Source organism: Caloenas nicobarica, chromosome 12, assembly GCF_036013445.1.
Source record: "Caloenas nicobarica isolate bCalNic1 chromosome 12, bCalNic1.hap1, whole genome shotgun sequence".
NCBI classification, from domain to species: Eukaryota; Metazoa; Chordata; class Aves; order Columbiformes; family Columbidae; genus Caloenas; species Caloenas nicobarica.
In genome coordinates, this window is record NC_088256.1 from 16939295 (window position 1) to 16964566 (window position 25272).

The window sequence follows — 25272 nt, forward strand, 5'->3', positions numbered from 1 at the left end:
TCACAGGTCCCATCTGTGCCAGTCAAGGCCTCCCATCCTCCATTTAAGCCCATTAATATCACAAAAAGTCAGGAGCCTTCTTTGGCCTCATCACCAATTCAGGAAAGGACTCACACTCCTCCTGATGAGGCTGTGAGAGAAGGTGCTTTTCACATGCCGGGAAAGTGCAAACTCCTTCACCTCTAAAATCCAAAGTCCAGCACCAGCCAGCAGAATTTGTGTTTTGAAAAAACAGATTTTTAAAAAAGACATGGTTTTCTTATTCAGAAGAGCCTTCTAATAATGGACTGTATAGATCACAGCTATTTCCATTTGGTGCTTAAATAGCACAAAAAAAACGTTCTTGACAAATTAGGGTTTTTAAATAACTTAGGGTAGGGGAAAAAATAATCACAACCAATTCATCTATTTGCCAGGAAAAGTCTCCCAGTAATCATCTCCTTCATAAAGGAGAGAAAATACAGAAAAATTCTGCTCTACCCACTAAAATTCAAGTTTTACCACAGAGGCCAACAACAGACAGTGAGAACTGAGCTCAGTAAGTCACTAACTGATTATCTCCCCTAGAGAATAATGCTGCTTTCAAATCAAGAACACACAGTTATAGGTCTCTGCAAGAAATTGTTCAGAAATACAATTCGCAGATAACGTAACTGAACAAACACCTCATGGAAAGGACATAAAACTTCAAATTAACCAGTGCCTGAATTGTCTTTGTCATTGACCACCTCTCCTACAAGCTTAAACCACCACAGTTCAACAAACCCAACCTAGAACTACAACTACATCATCAAACATGGGGAAGCCAAAGTTTGCACCCAACTGGACCTTATGGACAGAAAGACACAGTTGCTTGCATATTTTTTATTCAATATCTGCTAGTCAAGGTGTTGTATTGACATTCAAACAGTTTTCAGCGGTATTCAGTTATCTACAATTTGTTTTATCAGCCCAACCAAGAGAACAGGGAACTGCAACTGGGGTGGCAGGAGGTGGCAACACACTGAAAAAAGCCTATATGGACCCTTAGAAAAGGATATCTCTGGTTTTTCACTGTATAGATGTGTATGCATAAGGAGTCTGGGCTCTCTAAGGTGCATGCCTGAAGGCACTCCCCACGAAAATGCCTCCAGACACCAAACCTGTACACATGTATAATTTATTTGTTGCATGAGTGAGTAGTTTCAACACCTCTGGTGTCTGCCAAAGAATCAAAGCATGAAAAATTAAAGCAAACTGACTACTCTCGTCCCACAGCAAAAACACGTGTCATCACTCATCTCTGCAGCTACGGGTGCTGAATAATCCTCCATTGGTTCTAAAAGCAAGGACCAGCAACTCGAGGAGAAAAATATCACAGGTAGTATAATGGAAACAGAAGTTAAAAATGGGCATTTAAATGCCTTCAGCCTCATATGAAAAACTACTACTTACAGTGATCAATAGGTGTCATGTCCCCTCAAACTGGCAATTTTCTGCATGACCAGACAGAAATATTGTTGCCCACTAGAAACCAAGTACCAACCAGTACATCAGCATTTCAGGGTAAGACTCACTCTGAAACATTTACTTCTCAATGCTGAAAATCTTTGAGGTTTTTAAAACCACAGACGGATTAATAAAATTGACCAAATATGACAAGGGACTAAAACAGCTCTTTTTTTCTAAAGCCAATGGCAAAAATCAAACCAATTAAAATCACGATCCCAGTCAGTTTTAGTCAATTGTTAGCACCTCAGGCAAAATACTGCTAGAGCAGAGTTGCAGTTGGTTTCCAATTTAGCTGTCAGTATGACAAGGGAAGGGGCTGGAAGAGGTGGAGGAAGGCATTAATAGTAATAGAAACAAAGACAAAAGAGCTTGGTCCACACTCTGGGCAGTTTGCATCAACTTCCCGTACCTGTCTGACAGCAAGCCTGGCCCAGAGCAAGAATAAAAGCAGGGCAGAAAGAGGAAAACTTAAAGGGAAGCCAAAAAATAAAGGTGGACAGACACACAATCAATAGGGGTTTTTTATTTTTAAATCAGTTTAAGCCAGATGTTCTCAGGAGAAACATTTTCAATGAGCGTGTGACAAAAGCACCTTGCACAGAGCACTACAGATGTTCCATGGAAATCAAGTCCTCTCACCTACCCAAGCAGAGCAGGTGTGCTGGGAACATTAACACCAAATCAGACTGAAAAATCTCACTAGATTGGCAAGTGCCACATCAAACCATGGGATGAGTCTACCAAGGACACCCTGCATATCTATATGCGATCTGCATTATGGAATCGCGTCAGCTGGCTTCATCCAGGATAATAAAATGTAGTCAATGTGACAACAGTAATGTCTGCAAGGGGCTGGAGGAGAGAAGGCAATAACTACACCAATACCAAGAAATTAATTTTGCCTAAGGCAGTGTGCTTATTTTACAAGACACCTTGCGACAAGAGCAGCGTGTCAGTCACATCAACAGCATGGATACATCAGCCACGGGGCACTTAGCCAAGCAGGCTGGACCACGAAGTAATACTGAGAGAAAAAAAACATAAAAATGATGCTGTTCTGAATACTCCTAACTGGAGCAGTCCGAATCAAAAAAAAAAAGAAAATAAACCCAAATGATCAAAGAACAACAAAAAAATCCCTATAGGACAGAAGTTAAAAATAAGATTTGGCAATGCTGCTTTTCATCAGCTCTTCGTCTGGGCCTGAAAGGGAAGAGCTTGCAGCAAGCGACACCTGACATCTCTTTGGATCCAGGATCACAAACAACCCAACTCATCAGTTCCCAATAGTTCACATGCAGCTTGAGCAAAGATATTATTTTTCTGGGGAGGAAGAACAAGACTGATAAACTATTAGAATCCTAAAAATATAATGGAGTGACAAACTGGAAGGCTGGGTCCAGAGACTGATTTTTCTGCCTCTTCTTGTGCACATGTGCTTGACGTGCATGTGAGCTGTGTGTTAGGACATGGCAGACAGGACCAATCGCCCATGTTGGTGATAAGGACGGAACTTTTCTTTGCAGGAAAGACTAGCAAGGTGCCCACTCTCTTCTTTTGCTGTACCCTCCAGTGGTTAGGCTGACCAAAAGTAGGTCCTTATGATTTATGATGCCCTTACAACAGCACAGGAAGGATTTACACGTTTGTCATCCAATCTCAATTTGTGGATAGCATCCCACAGAGGCAGAGAAACTGAAAAAGGGGCCAGTTTCCAGAGGTAGCCAAGGCACAGAAAATAATTAGTGAGCTATATTAGCCTACTGAGAGGTAGACAACCGTGAGTCTTTGCAGTGTGAAGTTTCCTTGACACATACCCTTAATCGCTCTTCCAGATGAAAGGAAAAGGATCAAGACACAACCTGATTCCTATAGGACAGGCTGAAGAAAAGACTAACCTGAGTACATGCAAAGAGGAATGTTTAATACCACAGCACCTAGCAAAAAGCCTGTTATTACAGAAGATGGGAATTCAGCTACCATGATGGCATATCAAAAGAAAGCTCCTGAAGGTTTCAGTCTTCTACTTTAAAATCTGCCCTGCACCTTTCTCATATGCCTGCATGTCCTGATGAATTAGCTTACGTAGAATCAATTGTTCTTAGATTTCCTCCCTTCCTCATTGGCCCACCTGACACACATGAAATATTTGTGAAATCAATTTCAGAATGACCAGACGAGGTACTGGAAGCACTACAGCCAGTTCGTCAGTAGGCTCTTCCAGGAACACGTCAGGAATTAGGATGGAAGCATATTACTTCCTTCCCCACAGGATCACTGCAGTGAATACAATAACCATTGTTCTAAGAGATGCTGCCTCACACACTCTACCAAACGAGCATCGTTTGCCCCCATCTCAGCAACAGCTGTGCAAAGACCATTATATAAACTTAAACTTACTTTCCTCATTTCTTCAGGACTGTGCAGTATTTTGTATCAGCACAGAATCACACCAAGGTCCCTCAAAATCAGTTTTTGTGGCTCCATTACCTGCACGCAGTTGTATTTACCCCTGCAAAGTGTATGTGGTCGGTTCACCTCCTGCACGATGCAACCAGAACTGTGGATCTCATTCCTGAGGTTGACTGTCTATGCCTTGTTACACACACCAAGTTTTAATTGATTTACTCAAGTCAGTGAGCAAGGAATAATTACATCTTGAAAAACAAAGCCAGGCAGACTAGGGCAGCCCACTCCATTGCTATGAGACTTAAAAGTTCAAAACAAAGGCGGATCTCGTTTCATCCCACAGTTCGATCATAAGCTTCAAACTGCTGGAGACGCTGTCTTAGCTGAGCCTAATCATAAGCCAACCCACTGTTTTTTCATATCAGTGCAGCCAGGGTATTAAGCCTACAAGTACAGTCATGTTCCATATAAAGCTATTGTTTCTCTGGCAATAAACTTACACTAATCAAAGTAGTACTAGCTTGAATATATAAAGCAGTAGCTGTTCTCTCTACATTGTAAAACAGACACATCCTATAGCATATTGCAAATCTGAATACTGGTTAGAAAACGCACACAAAACTAATATTTCCATTCTTTGTGGAGGTTTTAGACAGGGTCAAAAATTGATGCCACCACCTTTTAAAGATTCTTTATTCCCACCATACCCATCAAGGTATTAACCATCCTTCAAGACCTTCAAGTCAAAAATCCTTATGCTTGTGGATAAAGACAAAACATAAATGATGAAGAGATGAAGATGAAGAGAATGGAGGAGACTGAATTACATACTTTTGATACCATAGCTCCCAAAGCCAAATGTTGAAGCACAAACTACCATAATACAGTGGAAATTGAGAAGCGGCAGGTGCCTCCAAGGCCATCCAGCATCTTACGTTGTAAAATTTCATGCCACACTGTTTCAGTGTAGCATCTTCCAGAAGATCTTTGAAGATGCAAACTAAACACGGCATTCTGCTACCTTTTATTTACCAACAGGTTTTCTGCTGGTTTGCAAGATTGGATTTCAGGAGCTAAATTTGCCTTATATACTTCAGTCTCTATCAAAATTGCTGTAACTATCACGGCAATTCGTCCTGCACACACAAATCCCTTATCACAGAATTAAGACTTGATACAAAATGTACAGTTTATTCTAGCCAAGTTCAGGCTTATTTTAAAACACAACATTGATTCAATACAAAAATACTACTTTTTCTTAAAAAAAAAAAAAAAAAATAAAAAAGAGAGACCAGACATTTAAAATATTCATCACAACAGCGGTCAGCACCTCAGCACTGTAAAATGCAAAGCATATCACACTCCCACTGAGGATATTACTCAGCAAGACTGATCCTGAGCAGCACAAACCATGTTTCAATCTAACCTGACAACCTGACAAGAAAGTCCTGATTCAAGTTCTGTTCTTTATAAGGTATCACCCAAATAAACACAGATAAGCTATCTAACCTGTAGAGTTATTCAAACACATATCCTATCCACAGTGATAGTTTAAAATGTTTAGAACAGTAAAAAAAACCCCAGTAATTAAAGATCCTACTGAGGAGGGAAAAGCTCTTCAGGAAAAGACATACATAAGAATCAGCTGTTTTACACTGAGTGTAATAAATTGCTGATGAATTAACAGGAACCATTTTAACAACTTTATGAAAGAAGAGTAATGCATTATCTTCTCTTAGTGACAGAGAGACTGCCTGACAAACAGCTCATTCACGCAGGTTTGAACGAGAGGGAGGAAAGTGTGCTACATTTTGGTGGTGTATTTTATAAGCCTTTTGTCACTCAGTATTCCTCATACACGTTGCTCCTTCTGAAATACATTTAATGTACGAATTTGTGATAGTATGAACAGGAATATGTGACGTTCACTGATACAGGGCTCAAACCAGAGTGCTAAGTGGTTTTGGGCAAATGAAAATAGGAGACATTCAGCACCTTGCAGGACAGATTGTCGAGACTTTTTGCAGTGTTTTAGGTTGTCAAACCCATCTGCTTTCCCTACAGCCTGGTATTACTGCTAAGAGTTTCACAGACAGGGCTGTTGGTGATTCTTTGCTGTCAATACTACTACAGAAGATAACCCCATTTCTGGCATTAAAAAATACAAGCGTCTAAATCTTCTTTCAAACTCCTTTATCCGTGAAAGCAAGATTTGGCCTCCAAATCCCAAATAATTATATCTGATAATTATTCAGGTAAGTCTTGTGGTAGTGCACACTTTAAATTCAGTGGAAATCTGTGTGTCCATCAGGCCACACATCACCTTCAACACACCAGTAAATGTGTCGGTCTCTGTGAAATTCCCCAGCTTTAGAAAAAAATCAAGTAGTAACCCCACACTTCACCTTTGGGGTCACAAGGCTCACAGACACTGGTACCAGATGTGGGTTTTCACAGGACTGGTTATTAGAGCAGCCCTTGTCTCAACCTGGTGCAAGTACAGGACAAATCATATATATATATATACACATACACACCACACAGAGCTGTGTCTCCCTTCTAGTTTCAATGTAGCTACTAAACAATTTTTGTTTGTTTGTTCATTTGTAGGCCCAGTTCTGTCTCTTTTAATTAGAAGTTCAGCCTCTCCTGCCACTTTACGATTTGGGTGCTTTTCTGACAATCTGCAAAGCTCCCAACTGGCAGAAAAGCTACTTAGGTAATCAACTCAGCGAGTTAACCTGGTATGCAAAGGTATATTTCTCTTCATATGCTCAGTATTTGCAAGAGCTTCAGTGGCTTAAACGCTCATGGTTTTGCCAGCTCCTGCTAACAGTGATGATAAGCCCATATCTTTGGTCCTCTTATGAAAAGTCCTGGAGTTGCGGTGAATTCATAAGCTTCTTTTCCTCCTGGTGCCTCTCTATCTCCATCTCTGTGCCATCACTCACTTCATCTCTCTCTTGACCCTGGTTCCACTGAAACCCTCTCACTGATCACCTCCTGCCTCAGCTACCCCATTGCTTCTTTTACAGTCTTCATAAATCCACACTCTGCAGCAAGAAAAATACATAGCCAGGCTATTATTACCCTCTCAGAAACAGCGATAAATTATGCCCATAATATCCCTTCTTCCATTACATTTTTCAGCTTCTTCATTCTCTCCAGAGCCTTTTCAAAGCTAATTTTCTATCATTCAAAGTTGCACAGGATTTGCCTTCTCCTGCCACTCCATCACACTTTCTCTCCCTTGCATTCTCATCCCAGCATCTTTTATTCCTTCCACAAATCGCAAAGCAATTGAAAGTTCATCTTTCACCATACAACGTGCATTGAAACAAAAACAAGATGCTTCCAGTCCAAAAGGCACATACACAACACCTCCCTGCCTCACTACGAAGCTTCCTGCCATCCTCCACACTGACTTGAAATTGTGCCTTAAAAAAAACCCAACTCTTATATGCCAAAATCTACTCCTGATATTGTTCAGAAGTGCCTAACCAATTTTTCTGATCATACTCAAAAGTCTTGCAAAACCATCCTGGTTTTGGCTGGAGGGCTTCTCAGATCAAGAGTGGAAAAAGGACACAGATGGAAAACCTGACATGTCTTTTTCCTTAAAACAATTTCTGTTTCTCCTGAGTAGCTTCAAAGAAATTTTGCTTATGTCCCAATGGGGAAATAAATACAAATATTTAATCCCTGAAAGTTGCCTCGAAAGAGAATTGACTATTTTCTCAGCTCTGGGTAATCCTGCTCACCTCTACATTCACTGCTGCCACTTAAAGTGTCCTGAACAAGAACGTCTACCATTCTTGAATGGGCTGCTAGGAAAAAGTACAATTTCACCTTCCTCCTGTCTTCTGTGTTGTTCTCTCCTTGTGTATGAGATACTGCATGAACATCCACAAAGCTTTCACTCCTTTCCATCACCTACTACTTCGATACCCTACATGAAAAGACTTACACCAGTCTGTTACTCCCAACGTCACAGAAATCTTATGATAGAAATTCCTCCCAGAGTTGTAAAAACAAAACCAGAAAACTTGAAAAATTGATATTTTTAAAAAAACAAAACACGTACAACACACACACACACACACAAACACCAAAAACCCCTCTTCTAGCCAAAGAAACCAAGGATGCAGCTCCCCAGTGGCCCATTAACACAAGCCTGTAAGCTCAACTGGCCAGATACTGAGCAAACTCCAACAATAAAATAGATATACTGCTTTATCGGCCTCCCTGGACAGGAAGTATCCTGACACCAGGGTAGAACAGAAACAGGTCACACTTGACCTCAAAAATCTTTTCTCAGCTCCTAAGACTGGCATCACCTTCTTTCTGCTGCTGTAGCCTTCCCATTAGGTGATCAGGAAGATTCCTGATTCCTGCTATTTTATTCCTTTTGACTTACTTCACTTTTACCCCCTTTCATTGACTTCCACTAAAATAAATACATAGAAAAACAAATAAATAAACAAACCCCACATTCTTTCTTCAAAAAGCCAACACAAGGCAGAGGGGGAAGAAGGGAAGCAAATGAAAGTCCTTCCAGTTCTCCTTGCCCCAATCACTTGAAAACAGTTCGCTATTTTTGGCAGGCTCTGAACATTCAGTCACTGGTATGCAAGATGAGAAGCAAACGTAAAGCAGAGCACATGACAAACCTGCAGTGATTGCACATCAGTTTGGATGCAGAGACCTTTCTCTTATTTACAATCAGAAGTAATATTACTTCAACATCTGCAGCAGCGGGGTAGGAGGGAGTACCTGCTCTACATGGTGGTCCCAAACAATTATAAGTCATGATTCCTCCAGGAAATGTATACACCTGTAATTCCCACCAATACTACCACTCCCCAAAATACCACCACATCTTTATTTCACTAGAAAAGAGACTTTCACGGTTCAGGTATTCCAGCTCTGCACCCCATAAGAAGTGACAATGGCTCGCAGTGGCAATTGGTTCCATCATAGTTTCTTATTCTCTTGCAGCACTTGGAGGAACAAAGTATACGTGACAGCAGTTTGGAGCACTGTGGATAATTACAATTAAAAAATTTAACATTTTCAAGGCAGCACTATAGCACAGCTTGGGCAGATTGAGATATAAGAGCAACAAAAGGAATTTGTGTGTCTACTGAATATAAAAGATAGCTGTACAGAAATTCACATCAGATGTGAAATCTAAAGAAAAAAAAAGCTTCTACGTAAGCAATCTGACAGCACATTGACAATGTGTGGAAGTAAATCCAGCCTAAGCTACTCGAACAAACGTTTCAGCCAGTACCAATGAACTACACAGAGATTCAACGAAAAAATAAATTAAAAAAACCCCACACAACAAAATGAGAAGGTCTCTCTCCACTTGTGTGTCTGCTGGGCAGGTAAGAGCGTGTTTGAGTCCGGGCGTGAGCAGACAACATGCTGCAGTTTATGTGGAGCTCATTCTGCAACACTCCCTTCTCCCATCCGCTGTCCTCCCGTGTCCTCTTCTGTTAAGCTTTCCTTTCTGGTTCCTTCATAGTTTCTTTCCATGGTATCTTTCTTATTTTGGGGGGGGGTAGGGGGGGGGAAGCCCTGCAGTTTTCCCCTTCATTTGACAAAAAATCAGAAATACCTCTACAATTTGAGGAAAGAAGTCACCTCCAACAGAAAAGGAAAAAATCCAAGGATTCAGTACACAAAACAAACAAGGCGAGAGGGGGGGCACCAGTTTAGTGCTAATCACCACCAGATCTGCAAATACAGGCTACCAGGGGCAGCGGAAAACTGTTCAGAACTCTTAAACTTCTACAATTAAACCAAACGTGAATAAAACCTACATGAACCTCCCAGAACCAGAGAACTCTCAGCCATCACCTCTCTCTTCTGCCTCTCCCAGGTAAAACCACTGACAGGCAGGAGCAGCCTTCTTGTTCCAGGAGAAAGAGGGAATTTTCCATTTCATTCCTTTCACTTGGCCCATTCTAATAAGAAGGGCAATTAGCAGGTTACCTTTGTCATCAGTTGAGGCTGAGCCATAAACCCCTCTTCTGTCACCAAGCGAGGAAGATGTTTTAGGTTTTGTCTTTATTACTCAACATCAATTTTTATTGGCAATAAGTTAATTTTCCCCAAGCTGAGGGCATTTTACCCATGACAGTAACTAGTAAGTGATCTCCCTGTCTTTATCATCTTGACCCATTTCATTTTCTCCCCATCTTGTGGAGGATGGTGAGTGAGAGAGGGGCTGGGTGGGTGTCTGGCACCTGGCCACGGTCAACCCACCACATGAGTATTTTCCTTCTTGGCACAGTATATTTTAAGGGGATGGAGGAAGAAGATGATTAGAAAAATAATCGCATGGGTACTACAACTACAGCTGATTAAATCCCACATCTGCGTTGCCAGTCCCAGTTGTTAAATCTTACACGAACTGGGGGACAGGAGCCCATCAGCACAGTACAGCAATGCCATGGATTCCCTGGGCTGGCATCAGAGAGGGATGCACAGAAGTGATGCAGTCACTTTGCAAAAGCCAAGAAGAGCCCGTGGACTACTCAGGTCAGATGAGGAGTACAAAAGGCATAAGTTTGATCTGATCCCGCTAAGACAAAAGAAATTTGTCCTAAATCGGGTAGCAACTAAAAGTACATGTATCAAAAATATCAAACACTGGTTAAACAATTTACTCTTAAAGCGATCAACAGAGCCTTGTATCAATTATGTCAAGCCTCAGCTGAAAAACACCTAGAGATTACTTGGGCCACAGAACCGAGTAATCTCTATAAATACACTTTCATTTCAGCTACGATCACAACCACAGCGTCAAAGGTAATGAACCACCACTAGTTCAGATTTAGTCGATCTTGAACAGTGTACACATGATGCAACCCAGACCACTGGCAATTCAATTGCTATTTCAGGAATACCTCTTCTTCCCACTTCATTTCAGTTCCTCTCCTCCCTCCCACCTCAGAGTGATGCTCTAATTATTCAAACAACGTAAGCAGTGTTCAATCCATGCCAGCTTTTTCTTCCTTTAGCACTGACCTTGCCTTATACATCACTCTCACAAAACTAATTAAGTGGAGAACAGTCTCACTTTACACTCTCTTCATGAAAAGACCTGAATTGTTACCTGCCTGAGGGTACAATTCAAATTATTTTCACCTTCATTTCTCTCAGCAAAACAATACAAATATTGAGCAAGAATTTAAGGAAACCCTTTACCCAAGTTGCCACACAAAAAAGTAAAAGGATTATTGTAAATAACATACTCCTTTAGTTTTTTCATTTTGTTTTTTTAACATGTGTCTTTTCATATAAGCTTGGCCAAGACACGTTTGTGGAAAGGTGGGGAATGTTAGGCCAAGAGACATAGTTGAAGAAAGAAAAACAATGTTTGGGGTACACAGACCCTAGAGCCAGGCTTAACTAAGAGGGATCCAAGTGGCTAAGAAAGTTTTGGTCCCACAAAATAGATCTGAAACCACTGGATTTATAAAAGCGTCCAGTAATCAGAGCAATTCCCCTCTACTAGATGTTAACTCACAAACATCCTAGTCTGAAAATACTCAACTGTAGGTCACCTTGGATGGGAAGCTTGCCCTCCCAGATTTACAAATGTTCTGTTTGTACACAGGATTGACTACATATCTATATTTACAGAGAATTTTATAAAAGCATGCACTGCTTGCAGGGAAGAGACTGAGCAACACGATTTGCCACATCTTTGCTCCTGAGGAAGCGGTTCATGTAACTCTGGAGCCATCCCTTCTCCTAAACACACTGTAGCAGTAACACACAATGAGGAACAAGAGGAAGAAAATTAACATTCATTTGACCCAAGACTACACTGCAGCACAAAATTCCCAAAGCGTAGGGGTAAGATCAACGCCTTGCAGGAAATCACAGTAAATGAAAGTAATTAAAAGTCTCCAGCATATTGTGGGTGGCCACAGAGAGGAGATGACAGAAGGCTGAGCCATACAAATCCTTATGCATCTGCTGTGGATGCCAGTACTGACCCCTTTGCAGCCCCCTGCAATGCTCCCTGGGGCTACTCATCCTCCAGGCTTCATCTGCCTGGGAGTTTTTCCTTTTAGGATGAGATCTGGCATCTGTCAGGAAGCAACTATTATTAAGTTTTGCTCTAGAAATAAAAAAGATTACTATCTTTTACTACATGCCAAACAACACGAGTTCTTTGCCATGGATAGCAGCCGTACAAGAACATGCTTTATAACAAGCCCCAAAGTCTGGAGCGTGTCCCTAAAAATACTACCTTGCTGTGGATTTCTTCAGCTAACACTGCAAACCATTGTAAAGCATCAGCACGAATGTACTGGCATCTTGATCTCAAAGGCCACTTGCATTTTTTAATTGCTGGCGTTTTACAAACAGATGTCAGGGACCACTACCTTGGGATTTAGAGGGAAGGATATTCCTTTCATAAATGTATCTTTTATAAAGAGTTACTGTAGTTTTGGAACCACAATCACAGATAATGAGTCATAACAGGAGGTAGTTACTGTAAATATTCCAAGCATGGGGACATTAACAACCACCCACTAATCAGAGGCAATGCCACAGGCAGACACAGAGAACTCCCACTGGTGTCAATGGGAATTTTGAATGGATCAGGACCTCAGCCAAGAGCTGAGTATCAATTGTAACCTGCAGCATTAATATCCAGGAGGGGGTGGGTTGTACCTCAGATTTTGGCTGTCACTTTCCAGTGGGCGATACAGGCAGCTATTCAAAGTGGATCTGCAATCTCAGATTTCGTACAGGAGGTACAGAGCTTTCTAATGTGAAGTGAACAAAGTAAAACCATTGAGTTTAACTACTCATTTTTTAGCATCATTAAACCTTTACAGTACAAACACAAGTTCCGATACCTAACTCAATAGTACCAATTGACCGCAATCAGACCGAAACTACCACTGGTAAACATCTGCCTGAATGGAGACTCAAGTTCAGATGCCAACCTGCTGCTGCTGGTGAAGTCTGCTGAGGCTTTTTGTCCGGGATGCAAAAGAACTGGTAGGCAAACCTCAGATAAAATGACAAAGCAATGCCCTGACTCTCACCCGAGCTGCCCAAGCAGCAGACAAGGTGCTGGCACAGTGCTCCCTTCCCCCTTCTCACACGGGTCTGCACTTGCTGCTAATTTTGATTCCGTGGCCTCAGCCCAAGACGTGGTCAGCTTACATGTCGCCTCTGCGCTGCTCGTCTTCAGTCCCTGAAGTAAGTTACTGTCTCATGATTCAGTGCTATAGAAATATAACTGTTGAGATCAGCTGCTTTATTTTTGTCATCTTTTCTACAGACCTTTCAATCATAAGTTGCATTATACTACATCTCCATAAAGCCAGGAAAAGCAGTAATAGATACCTCAAAATTCTGACTTCTATTTTTCCTCCCAAGCGCTTTCTTTAAGTGCTTTGTTTTCTGCTGTCACTAAATTAGAATAGTACCTATACTTCCAAAGCCTTTACCCTTACTGTCACTATTTCAATAAGCTCTTCTCAGATTAGAAGCTATCAATGTCAAAAAAAAATACTCCTATTTTGCTTTCTAAAGAATAAAATATTCTCTACATTTCCCTACTGCTTATAGCTGAGGTTATCAGACTTCTGGGCAAAGCTATCAAAGTTTCTTGCAGTGAGAGCATAGTGACAGCAAAAAACCCAAGCCCCACATCAACAGAACATAATCCAACTGGTAAACAGAAAAACAAATGCAGATGAATCTATTCCTCAGATTTTGTTTCAAGTTCTCTATTCTGTCCCTTGACTTTCCTTGGAGGAGCCACACAAATTGTAAAGCAGCCTCTGGAAAGAGCCTGGCTGTAATACTAGACAGCACAAGCTCTTTAAGGCCCAGATCCAAAGTACAAGGATTTCAGCAGGTCTCGGCTCACTTTCCAATGCCCTATATTCTCCTACTGCCCCGTGCCCTCCCCTAAACAGAAGGTTATCAAATATTTAATTCAAAATGGGTTATGCTGATACAGCCCCAAGGCTCGCTTGGGGACACACTGGATACACCGTTCTCCAAGTGCAAAGCAAAAGCTTTTTGAGGAAGAATTGGGGAAAGTCATCTGTCCTGCCACACGCCAGCTACACAGCAGGAAAAGAACCCAATGGTGGGAACTGCACTGCTGCCCATGGGAATTTACCCAGGAGTGTTTCTTGAGCACATAACTAACCTTTATTGAAGAAGAGCTGTTACCAACCACCAGACCAACACTGCAGGATGCTGAGCTGTTGTTACCCAGGTCCTCATCCTCCTGCTAACCTCAAAGAGAGCACGAAGTAAGAAGAGACACAGGAACCTGCCCCATGCTTGAAACCACCAGCACAACCAGGACAAGGTTGCTCTCCAAACCAAGCTGCTTGCACCACAAGTGACCCCCACGCTGGAGCAGCAGCACTGCCAATATACCTTTGTGAGACAGCTTGGAGGCTACCTGGGCTTGCAGCATCCTGCAGCTTACTAACCCTCACACAGTTTAAAAAAAAAAATAATTCAGTGCCATAATCTTACACACAGACATTCACAGTTAATGCAGCATTTTGCAGAAAGTAAAGGTGCGCATCCCTGGCTTCATTATGTTAATCCATAAGCTTTATTTAGATTGGGATAGTTAATTCTCAAACATCCACAGACAGTTTTAAAAGCAGCCAAATTTTGAGCAAAACAGTCACCACTGGGTTTTCTAGGCAGGACTTACAAGTGAAGCAAACAAACTCTGCAGTGAGCAGTTACTTTCCTCTTTGGCTTAAGAAAAGATGTGAAAAAACCCTATTTATTTAAAACCAGATTTTAGTACTTCTGTTACACCTGCACAACTCCACTGACAACACCACAGGCTTTACAAAACAGACCACAGGCTTTACACAACAGGATAATTTAACTGAAAATACCCATTGCGAGACAGTAACCACTTGCACTAGATTGTGCTGATTCCTACCAAGACCCACAGCTTTTCGAGGTTCTGTATTAATCAGGCTTTTCTACAAAGACCCACCCCAAAAGCTGGTTGTAGAAAGTGCATTTCAACATCTAATACAAAGCAGTACCTTACATTAGGGCTGAATGTTCCCCTTCCCAAATTTTATAGAGAAATACAGCAAAGTCTCATCACATGCACAACCCTGCAATGCATTAGAAAGCTTGAGGGATAAGAAAGGCTGACACTATTCTCAATAAGAAAGTACTCCACATTTATTATGCAAATATAGCCCTGAGAGACCTGCATTAACAGCAGGTATTAAAATTACATTGTACATCCTACAGAATGTGGGGTACACGAACATATTGTATAAGCTACTCTTGTACAACACCTGATTACATTGTTTAAAAGAGTGGTTAACTAACTCAAAAACATACAAGCTCCTCTCAGGACTGAAGCATACCCAGTGCCACAGTATAGCTGCATCCTTTCCAGAGAAAGTACTATTTCGTTGTTTAATAACAAACAGCAACAAAATCAATCAGCCTGTTTTTACTATGGCTAGACACAAATTAAACATTCCCACTAAGAGCAATATCACTCACAATCACCAAAAGAGAATTCAAGCAATTCAGAAAACAAACCACATTTCCTATTTTACTCTGTGACATAGGGGGCTAAAAAAGGCCATATAGCCTATACATTAACTGGTAAATACCACTGTACCTAGACCTTTTTAAAAGCATATTTCACAGACCGTAACCACCACTCATTTTTCTACAGCAGTACCAAACCACCTCGTACGCGTACCGTCTCCTGCTGCACCTAAAACTGGCTCTTTGTGATAATGGAGAAAGTTTTTATACAAGCTGGAGGAGTGTACCAGCATCTCTTGGAAGCAGAGTATCAGCATAAACTGTTTTTCTTGGGATTCTCAGAATATACACCTTCTTGTACACTGTCACTACAGGAATCAAAGCCTTGCCTAAGTCATTACTGACTCATTAACAGCAGATACAAACACCTTTGCCCCAGTGTTTTGAAATACACGTTTCCCCAAACCTATAAACAGACAATTTGAAACATGAAGTTAAAATATCATTAAAACTTGTAACCGTAGCACAAAGTAGGATACATAAGTTTGATTTTAAAAAACCAAGCTTTCGAGCAAGTATAGCACAAGTATAGTAAATTGTTTACGTGGAGGATTATAACACAGTTCTAAAACATGCAAAATAATTCCTCAGAAAGGCAGGAATCTTTTGTTCTGCGTCGCTTAATAAATTATTTAAAGAGCATTTTAGTGAATAGGGTCACCATAAAAAAAAATTCTCAACGTCAAAGAAAATAATGTAAAGACTAAAAAAATATTTATTTAGAAAATGTAAGGTTTTGCAATGCTTCTTAATTGTGAACTTTATTTTGTTGCTGTGAGAAATTTAGAAAAAAATCTGATGAAAATTAAGGTTTCGAACAAAAGACATAACATAGATCTGGAAAGGCAGAGTTAGGGGGAAAAGTATAATAAAGAAAAAAAGGTCTCAACAATCTAGTGTTAAACACAAACTTTCAAAATCAAGACACCAAAAAGTTTTTTAAAAATAATAGAGAGGACGAACTGTTTTGATTTGGCCTCTCAGGCTACTAAAGAACTAAATGACACGAAAGTGCTCATTACACTTTATAAAACTAGTAAATAAGGAGCAGTTTCTCCCTCTTCCCGGGAGGCCAAGAGCGTACCCTTCAATTGAGTATATCGCACCAGCTCACTGCACAGATGCACGTTTGAGCAGATGTACAGACCTATCTACAAATACACAGAAAAACTACTCGCTGGAGACATACCCAGCGCACACACACCAGCTACTGATCGCATCTTCCCTTACGCCCCTGAGCGCAGGTAACACCGCAGAGCGAGCGGCGGGGGGATGCGGGGCCCGTCCGAGCGGGGTGCAGAGCCACCTGTGCATGCACCCCCGGAGAGGGACACCTGCATGCACCCCCGCAGCGGGGCACCGTACCCCCCCAGGCATGCACCCTCGCAGCGGGGCACCGTACCCCCCCGGGCATGCACCCTCGGAGCGGGCACTCCCTCCCCTGCATGCCGCCCCTGAGGGCGAGCCGGGTTGGGGCAGCCCCCCGTGCCCAGCCCCAACGGGGGGCGGGGGTCCGCATGCAACCCCCCGCCCCTCGGCTCCACGTCTCCATGGCGATGGTTCCCCCGCTCCGCCGCCCCGGCTGGGCCCGGGGCCGCCTGCAGCGCCGAGCACCCCCCCGGCCAGCGGCAGGGGAAGAAGCGAGGCCCAGCCGGTTCATCCCGGCGGAGTGGGGGGGGGGGCACTTACTTTCGGCGGTGCCGCATTGAGCCGGGCCCCCCTCCCCCGTGCCGAGGTGCCGGTGCAGCGCCCCGCACGCCGGGCACAGCCGGGTGCCGATTCCCCACCTCTACCCGGGGCGGGGGTCCCCAGAGCTACGGACTTTCCCCGGAGCGGTGCCCCCAGCCCGCCCTCCCTCCCCCCAGCCCGCCCTCCCTCCCCCCAGCCCAATAAGGTCGGGCTGTCCGCGATCGGGCCGGGGAACATGCTGTTTATCGGAGCGGCTGCGCCTGCCTTACCCTTGGAAGCATCTTTCTCTTCTTTGGGCTTGATCACCTTCCCGCTCATAGACCCCAGCTTGGGTGGGAAAATCCCCAGGAGCGTCGCGGATTCCGGCTGGACTCAAAAGAAACCTCGGCGGGGGGACAGCGTGCGTGCGTGTGGGGGATCCTCTATGCCGAAAAGGCAGAAATAACACCAACCGAAGGGGAGGGGAAATAAAAAAGAAGAGGCGCCGGCGAGCTGCCCGCTCCCCGGCGCGGAGCCTCGGAGTCCGGCGGCGCCGCCGCGGTGCCTGCGGGAGCGGAGCGGGCGGTGAGCGGGGGGCTCCGGCAGCCGCAGCACCGAGCCCCTGCGCCGCTCGCCGTGCCGGAGACAAAAGCGATTTTCCCTGTGCCTGCCTGGCCCCGGCCCCCTCCTTCCCCCCGCCTCCCCGGCTCTGCCTCCCCTCCCCAGGGCCAGGGAAGCGCAGCCGGTCCTGGAAGTCCCACTAACCGGGGGGAGGGGGACTTTGGTTGTTTGCTTGGGTGTGTCGGTTTTTGTGTTTGGCTTTTTTTCTTTTTTTCTTCCTTTTCACATCCTCCCCTAATAATAATAGGACGGAGCAGCAGAGCTGCAGCCGCGGATAGGAGGAGAAGGACGCGAGTCCCCGGCACTGCAGAAGAGGCGGCAGGTTTACCCTCGCCAGCAGCAAGAAGAGCTGGAGCTAGAGCTGCCACTCCAGCGGCCCCTCGTCCGCGCATCCCCCTCCCCATCACCCAGCCCGAGCCCCCTTGAAGCGGTACCGAGGGACGGCAATGCGCATCCCTGCTGCCGCCCAGCCCCGGGACGGTGTCCCAGCACCGGGCCGGGGATAGCACAGACACGGCTTGCCTTCCCGTTGGGGAGCCGCTCCCAACCCCCCATCCCACAAAGGGGAGGCTCCAGCCGCGGGGTTGTGGCCCCCAACATCGCCCAGTCCCAAGCCCGGCAGCCTGTTGCTGCCATCGTGCAGAGCGAAAGGCTGGGGGGACATTGGGGGAGACCTGGAGGGAAAAGAGAGGCACCGGGCTCCCTTTAACTGAGGGATGGGCAGAGCCTACGCCGTCCCGCTCCCAGCCACGCTGCTCTGCCCCGGGGTGTGAGATGGGACTTGCCCCCTCTCGGGGAGGAGGAAGGGACCCCCTCCAAGAGCAGCCGAAGCTCCTCTCACCTGTGCGACAAAACCTCTCTCCCTCCCGCCCCGTCCTCCTCGGCGGGAACGAAACTTCCTACGATCGTGGCCGCCGTCGGGGCAGGGAGCGCAGTTCGCGGCCACCCATCCTCTGCCGCCCGCGGGCCGCGCAGGGAGGGAGGGAGATAGGGCGGGGGAAACCCGATGCAGCCGGCTCCCCTTGGAGCGTGGCTCTGCTCGGCAGCGCCCAAAATAAAGTGCTGGAAAGAGCGAGCCGTGAAGTGCCTGGGGGAGCCCCTTGCTGCAGCAACCGAACCCGCTCATCTCCCCCTAAAGTGGCCTGTTTGGAGTGGGGGGACACGATGGACTGCCTCCAAGACTGGCAGGGAACAAGGCAGGTCTGGGCGGGAAGGGCGATATGCTCAGGGCACGGCCCTCCCCGTAGCCTCTGGGCTCTCCTCCACTTATCCATGCCCTACGACGGGAGAGGCAACTCGCCTGCAAGTGCAGCCCCCACACCGGGGTGCTGGGGGTCTCCGGAAGAGGCAACACCGCCGGGGTTGCGCGACCGCTATTTTTAGCGGAGCCGAATTCCTCCCCCTTCACTCTCCCTCTTCTCCAGCCCAGCCCCGGGGACAGCTGGAGGCAGATCGGCTTACCGTGGCCAGCGGGGTCCCGGCAGTGCTCCTGCCCCAAGAGAAAGGTAGCCGAGCTGCCAGGAGGCAGGACATCACCTGGGTAAATGAGGAAATGTGCCACAAGCTGGCCCACAGCGTGGGGTAAAGTGCCATTCCCGCCCCACACAGGTGGCTGGAGATCAGGTGTGATTACAAAAATCAGGGCTCTTTAAGCTAAGACTGAAGAGCTAGGATCAAAGCTGCCACTTGGAAGAATTTGTACTTATTAAATGACTTTCCCCAAATAAATGCTCAAAGCACAAAACTGAACCCCAAGTCCCTCAAGCAGAGCTCCTCCAGACCTTCATGCATCTGTCTGCACCATGAACAACCCCTGCTCTCTTTGTGGAACTGAGAAATTGTCTTGGCAGGGTCAGCTTTGCTTCACAGAGATTCAGTAAGCTCTCTGATGATAGTTGACTTAGGGTGCTCTCAATATAAGGCTGTTTTACTTGAGCCTTTTCTGTGATTTTTTTCAACACTTCAGAGACCTGCCAGGAAGATCAAAAAGCTGGGCTTTCTCTGGGCTGTTTCTCTCCAGTCGAACCTGGATCACTGAAATCAGAGAGATGGAAGTGGAGGAGTGGGGAAGGAGGGATTCTGCTCTTCAGCTGAGCCCATGTTGTCAGAGCTAGCCAGTGAGCCCCAGCAAGGAGATTTCAGCTGTTCATGCATCTTAGATCCTGGTTTTCTAAGGCACTTGCAGTGAATTTGATGAGAGCTACAGACAATTCACACTTCAGGTCTGAGGTCTTTCCAGCACTAGAGCCTACTGATATGTGCTGTGTGTAGTACTAGCAGTGAACTTGGCTTATATTAACCATTCTCACCTCTGTCAGGAGATCTCTTAAATTTTCCAGGAATAGTTATTACATTGACCAAATGAGGCCTATGAACTCAAACTAAACACTGGAAGGAGCAGCAGCTCAGTATGTTGCAGTTGTACCTACTGATGGGCAGAGAGCTTACCCTGTTACTTTGAAAGGATTTCATTTTTCCCCTTACCAGTTTGCAAGGCTCAGAAGTGTCAGTTAAAACACTAATAAAATACAGTGTTACGCATGCAAAATGTAGCAGGATTTGCATGAAGGCTTATTGCAGTCTGGGTACAGATTGCACAGCCTTTACTTTTAAAGATACCTTGATGGCTCAAGTATTTTAGCAGAGACTTAGGTCTTCAGATTCCATCATCACTACTTTGCTTTGATGTGAGCATCTCTGGATTTGGGGTAAAAGCCTCAAGGTCTGGCTTTGCAACAAAATTTTGTTAACTAACCCACAAATATTTAAACATTAATCTGAGCATTAGTATCTCTGTATGTCACTTTCCCAACTATAGTAAGGAAAAGTGTCACCTCATTGCTTTACAGCCATAATACTGGAAGCTGAGAAGCACTTGGATGCTGTGGTGACAGAACCGATACACAACAAGCTACATACCGCAGCCAGGTTTATGCAGAAACTCACCTGTATACGGCCCTGAAAGGGAGCTTGTACCTCTCACTGACAGCATTCTCTGAGTTTCTGAATTAGCAACAATTTCCGCACCTCTAGATAAATCAGATACTCAGAAGAAGAAGATTTAGTGATGTTTAGTACAGACAAATCTGATGTGTCCCATGCAAATGCTGTTTAGGTGTTCCATATCCGAGTGGCTAGGGAGGGTTTAAATTCAAGACTCTCTTTGGTGAGGGAGCATGATTTAAAGTCAAATATAGTAAATTGCTCTAATTACACACCTTTTGTGCTGCTCCCAAGATTGTGATGGAGTCATCTAAACTGAGTGGCAACAAGCCAGCAAGGCAGCAGCATCTATTAACAGACCCTTTTATGGTTCCTGAACTTTTGTGCCCAGAGGAACAAACGCGATTGCCTCAAGCACAGCAAGGTCTCACAAGCCCCAAGAGTGATGTGAAACATGAGGCCTTTGCAGCAGAGACACACACAGCAGGTCATATTTGGGCTCTCTGAATACTTGCAGCTCTCTGGAAACAGGCATGGCAGAGCTGACGTGCTGCACAGAGCTGTGCTGCTGCTGAGGGTATTTATTCCCACAGAGACATCGCCCAGAAGGTTCTGACTTGGCACCGGCATGGATAAATCGGGTATCATTTACAATCTGAAACTGCAACCTGTAAGTGCCTTCATATAGCGTAACTATTGCTGCTTAATGTCCAACAGTTGTACAGTTTGTCCATAAAACACATACTCGTGAACGTGCTTTCCCTGTCCTCGTAAAATATCTATAGAGACATATACCCCTGAGGAATTCTGGAACTCATATAGATACAGTAATGGCATTGCTCCTTGGTGTAGCTTTTTCTTGGTTCTTTGGCTTATTCTCAAGTTGAAATTTACTCTTTTCTTCAGGAAGTGGTTTGTAAAAGGTCCAGATTCTGCTCTTTTATATAGCAGCCTTTAAAACAGTCCAGCAAGTCTAAATTAGCTTTGTCATGATGGTTCCTTGTATTTTCCCAGTTAAATCTGAAGTAAAACTCTCCCTGCATTCAGGTGAGACAGGATTAGGCCTTAAATTTAAGATTCTAGACATGATAAAGTCTCACTAATGCAAGTACTTACTCCTCATTTCAAATTCTGTTTTTACATTCATATTGGCATCTAGAGGTATCTATTACATTATGATAAAATAAGTAAATGATTAAGTGGCCATGTCTGAAGTTTTGTTGCCACTGTTCTGTAATGATGCCTATAAAATCCGTCCAAATAAATCCATCATGCATCTCCTTATTGCCTGGCCTGCCACTGTTTTAATTGCAATGCTAGGACAAATTTACTACAATTCATGTGATTTAACAAAACCCACAAAGACTTAAAGCTGAAATTAATATTGAACACAGGGCCAAAGCACAGCCTATTCTCTAGCAAGCACAACGTTGTTCAGCTGGATGTTAATTTGGTCCCCATCTTATTTTTACCATTCCTATTCCTACACAGTCTTAAGCACTACACAGAGGATCTTTTTTGGCAGACAGCTTGCTGTGCAGAATCTTCCTCTTTTTGATTGCCAAAACCCAACTGCTATATGCAAACAGGGTCCAGCTAATGGATAGTATGGAGATTGCAGTTTAATTTCTCTAAATAATTCAGTCTGATAAACAGAGAAGCCCTAAGCAGACACTAGTGGTAAGGGATAATGATCATTCTCACAAAGCGAATCTCTCACCTATTTACTATGAATCATTTCAATTAAAATTAATGGACATCAAGCATTCCGTGCTGTGACCCTGGCACTTTGAATTGCTTCTCTGGGCTGGGGAATGTGCTCAGCACCTGGGAAACGGAGCATCTCACATTGCTGTGCAATGATGCCTCTGGCTGATCAAGCTTTGTGAACTGCAAAGCAAATCCTGATCAAGGCTGCTGGATCAAGCACCACACTGATGCGAGGCCTCTAGCACTGGAGATCAAAGTCTTCCAGACTACTGAAATTCTAAAATAGACCAGTATTGAAGGTCTTTTCTCTCTGCATTTCGGTATATTTGCTAAACTAGACTGATCGCAGTTTACAAAGATATGCATTTCTGTAACAGAGTACGGTATTAATTTGCTGTCTAAGTAAAAACAAAAATAATTCCTCTTATGGCTCTAGAAAAGCCTACAGTGTAGTGGTTTAATGTACAAAGGCTACATCTCACATGCAATCTCAGAGCTTCGTTCCCAGCTAACAAATCTTTCAAAAGCTCACAGCAGACCTTGCTTTTAAATCTCAGATTTACTGAAACTAAATCATCCTGAAATATACCACAAAGTTTTGAAATAAGCGAATTTTGGCAAAATGTGTTTGAGGGATGCTAGTGGTTACACAAACATCACATGGCAAATGCAATATATTTATGAGAATCACTGACAGTATTTAACACAATCTGTGAATTATCACTTGAAGTCTTCATTTAGCAGAGATGTTTATACAGATTTTTATTAAGCCTGGAAAGCCTGAGTAGACCTACAAAAGTTGTTTTCTGTCTCAAAATCCTACCCAGACTACCTCAAGTAGATGACTGCTTGGCAGCCTGCTTTTTTTTGAGGTCGCCCCTCTCCTCAAGTGGAAATGCAACTATTTAAGAAATCTCGTCTCCTTTGCACCATCAGCATCTGACACCAGAGTCGCCATACATCCAATAACCGTTTATCACCAGCACACTAAACCTGGATAACATTGGAAACATGAAGAACACAGGTTTCCAGGTATGTGAGGTGGCAATATCACAATGGGAGAATGCAAAAAAGGCCTCTGAGTGTTCTCTAGCATGTTTATATAAAGCCAACAGAGGCTGGTTTGACATATCGTAGAAGCACTACCTGCATGTTAGCCTTGGGAAGCAAACAGACTCAGCTTCATCACCCTGAACTGATTCCTTATTTCTAATCTGTGTTTTCACAGGTAAATTAAAAGATATGAAGTTTTGTACGAAGTCTCTTCACATTACTACTGCCAGCCAGAAGCCAGTGAGAACAGCTGCAAATCAAAGACACCAGCTGAACAGAGCTGCAGCTGCACCCTTTACCTTCACCTCATCCAGCCGCTCTTAAGTTTGCAGAAATGTGGACATACACACAAAGCGGGTGAAGTTCAAACCTTGCAAAAATGACAGGCAGTTTGTTTCCTCCCCGGGGGTGGCACTGGGGAACATACTCAGTTTAAAGAAAGTTGTTACTCGATAGCTTTTGTGAGACATCTGCAGACTGAACTTTTGCAGGTGGAGTGGGAAAAAGAGGGGGAAGCATTCAGTACCCTAACTGAAACCAGGTCCCTTGATGTCAGAACAGATTTTTGGCCAAGGCCCCCTTCTCTGAGGCTGGTGAAAGGTTTGTTACAGAAAACAAAAATATGAAAGACCCAGGAGTGCTTCTTCTGCTATTCACAGCCTAAGTCAAAGTGTGAAGGTGGTCCCACGCCCCTCATGAACATAATAACAAGAAGCACAAATCAAACTATGACTACTTTTTACTGTGTAAAGCAAGAGGAAAATGCGCTTCACAAGGCCCATCATCCTGTGCATCACAGCTTTCCCTTTACAACTCCTTCTGCTACTTGGTCAAGTTTTAAAACTTGAAAGGTTTTGAAGTGGAACTGGAACAGAAGCTTTGATGTTTGACTCTGCTAAGATGCAGACCGGCAGCAGTGGCTGATCTCATTCCGGCCTTTGTGGAGCTGAGGGAAAACAGTATTTGAAGAAGAGGCTGGGGAGGCAAAATGTATATGATACCAAATCTGGGCCTGAAATCCAGACATAAACTCAGATGGACACAAAGTCCCCGTGCAATGGGAGACCTGACATTAGAAACCTTGGGCTACCTTGCTAACAGGCAGGCCAGGACTGTGATGAGCATTACGTGACTGATCTGAGCCGTCCCTCGAGATGCACCAGTTTCAGACGGAGAAAGCTAATAGAGCAACGGCAGGAAAAGAACATACAGCAATATTTGAAAGGAAACTTGCCAAGTAGAGCTCTAACAGTATTTCAGGCTTGTATGTGCAATGATATCGTAGGGTAACATTTTTTGTGCCTGACTTTTTCCTTAAGCACGGTAAAAATTAATCAGCATTTGATCTTTACAAGCCTGAGAGACAGAGAGAGGAATGTAATGATTAGTTTCTCAGACCTATTTTGGGGCTCAAAGAAACCTAAAAAACCAGTTATGCTTAAAGTTCAGAGTGGATCCTTAAAGGAAAAATGGAAAGACATTAAATTAGTTCAAGAAACTCATCTTAAAAGAAAGTTCTAAGTGTTGCAAGAAGCCTACAGTACACAAGGCAAGATATTTTCCATTAGTTTGAACTTGCTCTTATGCATCAAGCAGCACTAGAACTGTAGAGCCACAAAATAAGTTGCCTTCCTCTGTCATGAACCCACTACCTCTCTACTACTTTGTGGACCTTTCCTACATGATATTGTCTTCCTCTTTAAAGCTCTACGCAGCTCATCCCAGATGCTTCAATTCTCTAACTTGCAGCAATTTTAAGCTGCATATGATGGA

At 44.0% G+C, this 25272-nt stretch overlaps 1 protein-coding gene across 4 annotated transcripts in view; it reads right to left on the reverse strand.

The window, feature by feature from the left end:
* Positions 1–25272, reverse strand: part of FGF13 (fibroblast growth factor 13) — a 312624-nt gene that overhangs the window by 224799 nt on the left and 62553 nt on the right. Inside the window, exons 1-2 of one of the 4 annotated variants that reach the window (XM_065643579.1) lie at positions 18635–18754; positions 17463–17737 (exon numbers count right to left, since the gene is read on the reverse strand). The exons of 2 other annotated variants lie outside the window; for them this stretch is intronic. In XM_065643579.1, the coding sequence (XP_065499651.1) occupies positions 17463–17511 (49 nt within the window). In that variant the 5' untranslated portion in view covers positions 17512–17737; positions 18635–18754. Of the gene's footprint in view, positions 1–17193; positions 17305–17462; positions 17738–18634; positions 18755–25272 lie in introns of those variants that run through there. One more of the 4 variants, XM_065643582.1, reaches the window with a different exon arrangement.